Genomic DNA, 9,438 nt, shown 5'->3' on the forward strand with positions numbered 1-9,438 from the left:
TTTTGAGACAGAGTCTGACTCTGTTGCCAGGCACCAGGCAGTGCAGTGGCATGATCTCGGCTCACTGCAACCTCCGCCTCCCGGGTTCAAGCAATTCTCCTGCCTCAGCCTCCTCAGTGGCTGGGACTACAGGCGCACGTCACCACACCCGGCTAACTTTTGTATTTTTTAGTAGAGACAGGGTTTCACCATGTTGGCCAGGATGGTCTCGATCTCTTGACCTCGTGATCCACCCGCCTTGGCCTCCCGAAGTGCTGGGATTACAGGCGTGAGCCACCACGCCTGGCCTGGATTACTTCTTTTAAGAAAAAACAGCCTTCATCAAATGTCTCTGTATCCTGAGTTTGAGTTCGTACAGGAAAACCATGATACTTTCTCTACATGATAAAGAAAAATATGCTAATGTCATATGTTTCTTTTGGAAATGTTGCTTGAGTTTCTTCTTGACAGGAGCCAGGAATCTTTGGCAGGCTTCTAGCTTTCTGACTCAGCAAGGTATCCCAGGCTCATTCTGTACATTCCTTGTTACAGGCCTGGAATCATCCATTTACACAATAGGATCTGGTTTCTTTTATTGGGGAAACTAGATTAAGAGGCTGTAGCCTCTTAAGCTGTGCGAAAGGTGGTCATTGCTACTGAGTTGGTAAACGAACAGCGCTTTTATGTGAGTGTGTCTTTAAAAATAATACTTTATTCGTTCTTAGAAATGTATTAATTTTAAATTTAGGACTATAAATGTTAATTAGTTTCTTTAATTTTATATATGTATCTCTTTTCTCTTATATATTAAAAATCTTTAATCTTAACAATATAAGCACATTTAGTACTTCCTTTATCCTAGCAAAGTAAATCCATCAATAATAACATGATTACTGTGGATAGTTTATTATTTATAGTACCTTTTTCTCCACTGAATCTATCCCAGTTGAAATATATGTATAATTACTGGGTTTTAAAGTTGCTTGAAATAATTCCTCTGTTAGGATACTGGTTAAGCCAACAACTTGATACATTAGGTCAAAATGTTGCATTCTGCCTTTGATATTTAGGGATTATTTAATAGCATTTTAAGTTACCTAAAATATTTACAAGATTTTTCAGCATTTAGGGTTTATCGTTTTTTAATATAATCAAATAACTGTATTAATCAGTATTTCATTTTCTTTGATAAATGATAACATATTACACAGAATTTTTTCCATCCTTCTTTTCCACTTAATAATATGTTCTGTACATCATTCCACAGAAGCATATAGACACATCCCTCATACCGTTTTTACAGGCGCATAATATTTCACAGGGTGTTTATCCAACCAGTCCTCTATCAATGGACATTTGCATAATTTCCAGTTTTTTGCTGTGATAATGGCTGTTGCAATTAATTTCCTTGTATTAGGCTGATGCAAAAGTAATTGCAATTTTTGCAAATAAAAATAACGGCAAAAGAAAGAGCAAAAGATGCATTTATTAAGTTGATGCAAAAGTAACTGTGGTTCATACATCTTTTGCTATTTCTGCTAGAGTACCCTTAAATGATTTTCCTACTTTTAAAAAGTATTAAAACAAAAAAACTTCTTGAGAATCTGATGAAAAAGCACTATATCTTCTCCTAAGGGGTTGGGAGAAACACACACACACACACACGATATTAGATATAATTTTGGGCAGATCACAGACCTGTGGAGCCATCGGGTCAGGATTAAGAATGCTGTGTTAAAAATATACATACAGATGTCCACTGAAATACTAACTAGGTTTCTTAGGACCGACTTTATCGCAGTTTTGTATTTCATTGACAGATACTGCGGCTTATGAAAAAGGCTTTGTCTTAGAGAGTAAGATGACACAACCAAGTACCTCTGCCTGTGGCGATTACTGTTCACAAAATAAGCACGTCACACTAAACGCAGTAGATGCAGGGAGCAGAGTAGTAAAGCAGAAAAAGCAGCACGGAGTCATCACATGGGCATCACAGATCCACTCTGCAAGCTGTGTGACCTGGGGAAGGCACCCATGTGCTCTGAGCCCCATGTCCTCCTCTGAAATTATGGGTGATAGAAACTACCAGAATGAGTTCAGAAGGAGGGTCCAATGTGAGGACCAGCCCAAGTGCCTAACACTGGACCTGATGGAATCACACAGTGAGAGCTGGTTTGATTTCACAGGAGGGGTTCCCGGTGACCGAAGAGCTAGATTCTGTGAGGCAAGCATCTCAGCTGTGGTCCCCACCCCTTGCCCTGGATTTCTCCTGGGGTGAGCAGTTGAACCTAGGATCCCTTTCCCAGAGGAGCTCTGGTATGTCCAATGGGGACTGCACTAGGCTCACCTGTAGGGTTGTTTTGAGGATGAAATATACACAGTGTACTAAGTTTAGAATTTGGCATTAAAACTGAAATAAAGCTCAGTCAATTTTATGACCTTATGCAACAACTACTGTGGAGCCTCAGCAGCATCTTCAGTAACAGAGGGAGGAGACAAGTTCCCATCAAGGACGGCACTGGGGTACTGCCCACTGGCCACACACACATCTAAACCGATAAAGTTCAGGTGCACATGCAAACTAATGACACATAGCCACATGACTAATATCAAAAAGGACTGTTTATATGAGACTTGGATGTCTTATATAGTTTGACTGTGTCCCCACCCAATTCTCGTCTTGAATTGTAGCTCCCACAATTCCCACGTGTGGTGAAAGGGACCTGGTGGGAGGTAATTGAATCATGGAGCAGTTTTTTGCCATGCTCTTCTCATGATAGTGAATAAGTCTCAACAGATCTGATGGTTTTATCCATGGGCCTTCCCCTACACAAGCTCTATCTTGCCTGCACCATGAAAGACATGACTTTGCTTCACCTTTGCCTTCCACCATGATTGTGAGACCTCCCCAGTCATGTAGAACTGTGAGTCCATTAAACCTCTTTCCTTTATAAATTATCCACCCTCAGGTATGTCTTTGTTAGCAGCCTGAGAAAAGACTAACACAATGTAAGAAAGGAAAATAAAATCTTGGAACTTCATGTTCACTATAGCAAAAGGGAAAATTGAGCTTGAGAATGGAGTTGTGCAAAAATCTCCGGGCATTTTGTTTCTAAACAGAGAGCTGTGAAGATGGAAGGCGCGGAGGTCTCCACAGGTGGCCTCCCTTACAAATTGCTCACAAGGAAATCCTTTGTGGGCCCCCAAATCTTTACCCTAAAACAGAGCTCGGTTGAATTTCATCATGACCATGTGAATTAACAGCTTGCCTTCACAGGTACAGGACAAAGATATGACTAAAATTCATCCTTCCACCCACCCAAAATATGCAAATGCATATTTGCCTGCTTCCTCTGCTTCACATGTAAAATGTGGATTCAGTGAGTGTCCACTGAAGCGTCAAAAGAATGCAACTACTTGCCTCATTTCTCTACCCTCTCCTCTTTTCTTCTTTCCTGCTTCCCTTGCTGCTCTTTCCTCTTTAAATATTGAAGTCATCAAGTCCTCTCTGCAAAGAGCAGGGGTCACAGATACTTCTGTGATTTGTGTCCTGCCCCCTCCCAGAGCATGTCCTCAAACTTGGAAAAGTAAACCTCTACATTCATTGAGATTTGCCTCAGTTATTTGCTTTGGTTTAGAGTCCCACATTGGCCACTGAACAGCCAGATGACCCTGGACAGAATACTTTATTGCTTTGGCCCAGGGTTCAGCTGTTTAATTTGTAGAAACCTACCCTATCTCAACATAGGTTTTTTGTTTGTTTGTTTGTTTGTTTGTTTTTTAGTTTGGTACAAAGGAAAAAGCTATTTTTGAAATACAAGGGAAAAGAATGTCAAATATCAATGAAAATTAATTTAATGGTGCTTTTGAGTTAAATAAAATGTAACTAGAACATATGGGTTACTTTGAAAGAGCATCACAACTACATTATTCGGGAAAAAGTAGCATCTGATCACAAAGAAAGCAGGATGCCTGGAGAACCACCTCATCTTTCATGCAGGCAATAATTCAAGGGCAACATCAGAAAGGCTGCTGGTCTTTTAAGAAATAGGCATAATTTTGCAAATGATCACCTGAAGAATACATTTTGATCAGTGACAGCAGAAAAGTCATGATTATCCTCAGCTTAACATTCAAGTAAATTGCCTGATGTCCTTTGACAATTAGAATTTTCACACCACATTTCATTATACCCATTTTCGTTCAAGAAACGGGAAGCATTGTTATTTATTATGGATTAATTCAACTATTGTTGTCTGTATCACTAGCATAAGAATTAAATGAATTAGAAGAATTCAATGATCAATCTCATGCCCTTTTAACTGAATAAAAAAGCACATTAGCAATGTACCCAAAATGAATAGTTGCTGGGGGCTAGTCTCAAGTAAGTTTATCCTATTTCTGTTCACTTCTTCAGTTGGCAATGCAATAATTTAACCGGGAAACATATGTTAGCATTGTTTGTTTAAAACCTTTCTGTCTGTAGTCACTTTGAATATGCATAAGCTCTGATATGTTTTCTTTGGTATTTAAATATATTAGATCAATGGCAATTAAGCATGTTCAGATACCATACTAGATCCATGCCTAAATATCATTTCATATTCACTAGTATCGCTAAAAAGCTCAGATACATACAAAGCAAACATAGTTACGGTGATAATTTGGATCCCAGATCTTTCTATTTTTATCAGTAGTCTTTTATATTTAACAATGCAATCATAAGTTAAGTCAAAAGAATTAAAATGTTACTATGGAGTATTATAATAATTTTTTAAACGTTTAATAATGAAATTCTCAGTCTTTACCATTTAGTAATAAACTTGTTATCTTGTATATTTATTTTTTTCTGACTTTTATTTTAGCTTTGGGGGTACATGTGCAGATTTGTTACATGGGTAAATTATGTGTCACTAAAGTTTGGTACTTGAATAGCCTCGTCACTCATGCAGCGAGCGTAATGCTGGACAATTTTTCAACCCTTGCCCCCACCCACTATTCCCTTTCAAGTAGTTCCTGGGTCTGCGGTTCCCATCGTTGTGTCCATGTGTACTCAATGTTTAGCTCCTGCTTACTAGGCAACATGCGGTATTTGGTTTTCTGTTCCTGTATTGGTTTGCCTAGGACAATGGTCTCCAGCTTCATCCACATTGCTGCAACATCTTGTATACTTCTTTTCTCTACCATAGCTCTCTCTCTTCTCACAGGAGCAACAAAAGGTGGAAATCATGCACCCCAGGGTCTTCAACCCTAAGTTCTGTGGCTTTCACAGCACTGCTTCCTGCTGGTCCTTTCCATGGATAAATGGTGGTCAGTGGCTTAACGTTTCCCCTCAATGGATCAATTCTGTCATCGTCTATTGTCTGACTTCTATGTCTATGAATTCCAGGTAGCTCATCAGTTTTATTTTCACAAAAGTGAGAAAAAGATTCCTCTTCACATTATCAATACAAAATAAGCACAGTGTTTGATAGGAGCATGGGTATTTTTATGTAAATGAAAAATACAGGTTTTAAAAATACCAATGCAAGAGAAGCAAGGATACATGGGTTGAAAGACTGGCATCTGAATACGCTGCTGTACCTACAGGAGCATGCATAGCTAAGTGGATGAATGAATGAATGTGAAAGCTTCTTACCATGTCATTCCCACACATAGTGCCTTCTGCTGCTGGCATAAATTTAGTCTCACACTTCCTTCCAATACGATGGCACCACAGGGCTTTACAGATGTCCTAAAGAAAGTTTTTAAAAGTTCATTAGGATTGCATCATATTGTCCATCTATGATGAAAACATTGCTGAAAGATTTAAGGTGAAAACAACAGATAAAATTCACAAGGAAATGCCTACTTAGCAATATGATAGAATACAATAGAATGAGGAGTGAGGAGACTCATGTTCTAGACTTAGTTCAAATTAATTCCATCTCTTAATATGTTATCTATTTAACAAAATTATATTTTCTAAATTAAAAAGTAAAATATGCTTAATTCAGACATTGTAGAAAACTATAAAAAATTAAAATTAAAAAACTAATATTTCATAATGTATTCTTCTCAACCCCACCTTCCATGAATCTCTCCAAGTCTGAATTCTTATTTTTGAATTAAGGATCTTTAGGATGCTTGTTGGCTTGCCCATCCATCCATCCATTTAACCATGCATCTACCATCCCCAAATCTAGGATTAAAGCTTAAAATATGTTAGGCGTATTGCCAGGCAAGAGGTTCCATTGTGAATATGACACGCTTTGCCTCTTGGTCTTCACAGGGTAAAGAAGGAATTTTCTGTAAATCACCATTTGGCACATACAGAAAGAGATGCCCCAATGAAAAGAAGAACATAATGCAGGGTGAACTTCTCAGAAAGAAAAAAGGGTGGTTCCTGAGAACTCAGATGTGAAGTCAGAGAAGACATAATGTCTGAGCCAAATCCTGAGCTAGAGGGGTCTGTCAGGATGAAAGGGGCCAGCATTTAAGGAATAGGTGTATATGAATGAAAGATTCAGGAGTGAAAGGTGTTTGCAAGGGAAGGAAGACCCACAGGGCTGACCTGGCAGCAAAATAGGACAAAGTCTAAGATTTATAAACTATGAAAGACTCTCCAAGTGCAAGGAGGAGTTTTTTACTGAGTCCAAAGGAATGTCTCAATGAAGGGCAAACAGTAGGACTTGTGAAATGATGGAAGCTTCTGGAATGCTGGTGGTAGATTCAACTGGACATGATGAAAACATTTCTTAAATTGTCTGCACAACTGTTTGGAATATTTAAACACGTGTTACATTATTCCTCAGGAATTTAAATGGCTGCATCTACTGAGTAATTCGTATTGTAAAGAAAATGCAGCTCAGTGAAGCATGTCAACCTAGTGCAGCTTTGAAGAAGGCATTCTGCTGCATGGTGATCTCATTCTGTGTTTGAGCAATGTTAAAGGAAGGCTTTCTGTATTGTGTGAGTCATCTCATGAAGGGTTTTCACACTAGTTCTTCAATCTCCTGCAGATATTTAATTATATGCTTAGAAGTTAAGGTATTTATTAAAGACACAGCCTCATATTTTCCCTGGCTATATCTCCTTCAGCAATAAACCAGAATTTGGAGCTTGAAATATTAACAAGTAAACGTTCAGTGTTTTAATTCAGATATCAATTGCTTTCACGTGGTGCTATTGTTTAAAATCTCATATGGTTACAATCATTGTGCAATTAAATGTCATGAACTTTCGAGTCCCCCGGGATCCTCGCCACTGTGGTAAATGTGTTGTGTTGAGGGCTGGGGCTTTGCCTGGCTGAGGTCTTTGTCAGCAGGGAACAGTGATGCTCCCATAGCTGCTCCTGTGAAGACTGCTGCTGAGCACCCGGGTTTGCTCTCCTTCAGACAGGCCTTAATTATGTCCATTAGCATATGGTGTCAGGGGCCTCTGTTCTGGGCCAGAATGATGTTTAGAGATAAAAAAAAATGTATGAAGAACCCAAGGAATCCATGAATGCAAATGCCCCGAATGTAACTTTCTAAACAGACAACTGGACAACTCTATTTGCCTGCAGGAATGACAACTTGATAGAATGCCAGGATAAAAATAAGCTCTCTTAGAACCACAGCCTGTGCACCCCAGCTTGATGTCTGAGTGGCAATATGATGGGTCAGAAATGGAGACTAGAGAGAGAGGTGGGGCAGGCCCTGAGTGGCTCAGAGATTCCTCCTGGACCAATAGGGATCTACTGCTTCAGGAGGCAGAGCATGCATACCAAAGTGAAGGAATGAATGAATGAATGTGAGAGCAAAAACTGCTCGTGTGGTTGGGTGATCTGGGAGATGGCCACAATGGTCCAGTAGAGTTTAGGATTCCCAGGTAGCTAAGCAGATCCAGTGTGGATTGTGCAGGCAGATCTGGGCAGGCAGGACCCCTGAGTCCTCACTGTGCACACAAGGATAACAACATTCCACCATCGACTTTCCTGGGGGCTACATGAAGTGGTTCTAGGTAATGCATTCAGCTCAGGGCTGGGCACCTAAGGGCACTAAGGCACTGCACATTTCCTTTCTCACTTCAAGGGCTTGAGGAGACTCTGGCTCAGGTATCCATCTGTGTTTGGGGCTCTGCCATGTGGTTGCTGTGGTGTTAGGGAGCTAGGGTCCTAATTCACAGCTGTTTCTAAGACTACTCAAGACAATACAAAGTAAATGGTGTTTTAAAATGTTAAATTATTTCACTATGTTCCTTATCATTGCCTGTTACAGTGCTTGCTACTTGTCTTTCAATAAACACTTTCTGGGCACATTGAACATGTATTCATTTGATCCTATGAACACCAGTGACAGAGGAGCAGAAAAGCTTTATGTACAACATTCACAAGAATCAGTAAACTGTGATTGTAAAAAGTCAAAGACGACTTAAGATGGCCATGATTCAGACTACCCTTCAGAGTAACTTCAGAATATTCCTATATTTTAGTTTTGGAGAGCATTTTGCAGAATGAATACTGATGGAAGACACTGTTAAAGGGGTGGACTTTCAATTTCTTAAAGTAAAAAGTCTTCAAATATAGGCTGCTGGTGATAGCCTACCACCAAATTATGTGGCTCTCTAATTCAGTCTGTGCATCGGCTTAGGCCATCTGTGTTTTTCAGCCTCATGTTGGGGCCTGATCCATCCCCAACTCCAGTCCTCAGGGCTGGAAAATATCATAAAGTTAGAAGAAACTTGAAAGATCATATAACCCATGTTACTGTCTTTCAACATTTAAAACATCATTTGGGGCCAGGTGCGGTGCCTCACACCTGTAATCCCAGCACTTTGGGAGGCCGAGGCAGGTGGATCACAAGGTCAGGAGATCGAGAACATGCGGGCCCACATGGTGAAACCCCATCTCTATTAAAAATACAAAAATTAGCCAGGCGTGGTGGCATGTGCCTGTAGTTCCAGCTATTCTGGAGGCTGAGGCAGGAGAATTGCTTGAACCCAGGAGGTGGAGGTTGCAGTGAGCCGAAATTGCACCACTGCACTCCAGCCTGGGAGACAGAGCAAAAGTTTGTCTCAAAAGGAACAAACAAAAATAAACAAAATGAAACAAAATATCATTTTGGACCTTGCTATTCTATAGATGTACTTGTCTGCTATTTAATAAACACGACACTCTGTCCCAGACAAACAAATTAAAACAGTAGTGTCTTAAAGGGTTGCAATGACAAAAGTAAAATATTGCACATTCTCAGTCACATGTGGGAGTGAAAAAATGGATTTGGTAGCGGTGGAATGATGGTTACAAGAGGCTGAGAAGTGTGGGAAGCGGGGTGGGAGGAATAATGAGGAGCTGGTTAATGGGATCGACAGCACAGTCAGACAGAAGGAACAACACCTAATGTTCAGTGGCACCACAGGGTGACTGTAGTTAACAACTTACTGTATATTTCAAAATAACTAGAAGAGTGTGATATTCTTTTTTTTTTTTTTTTGGGA

The 9,438-nt window shown here is 39.9% G+C and overlaps 1 protein-coding gene across 1 annotated transcript in view; it reads right to left on the reverse strand.

The window, feature by feature from the left end:
* ADAMTS16 (ADAM metallopeptidase with thrombospondin type 1 motif 16) overlaps positions 1-9,438 on the reverse strand; it is a 187,640-nt gene that overhangs the window by 88,741 nt on the left and 89,461 nt on the right. Inside the window, exon 11 of the mRNA XM_017546008.2 lies at positions 5,618-5,713. Within this exon, the coding sequence (XP_017401497.1) occupies positions 5,618-5,713 (96 nt within the window). The remainder of the gene's footprint in view (positions 1-5,617; positions 5,714-9,438) is intronic.

This window comes from Cebus imitator, unplaced genomic scaffold, assembly GCF_001604975.1.
Source record: "Cebus imitator isolate Cc_AM_T3 unplaced genomic scaffold, Cebus_imitator-1.0 Scaffold185, whole genome shotgun sequence".
In the NCBI taxonomy this organism is placed as follows: domain Eukaryota; kingdom Metazoa; phylum Chordata; class Mammalia; order Primates; family Cebidae; genus Cebus; species Cebus imitator.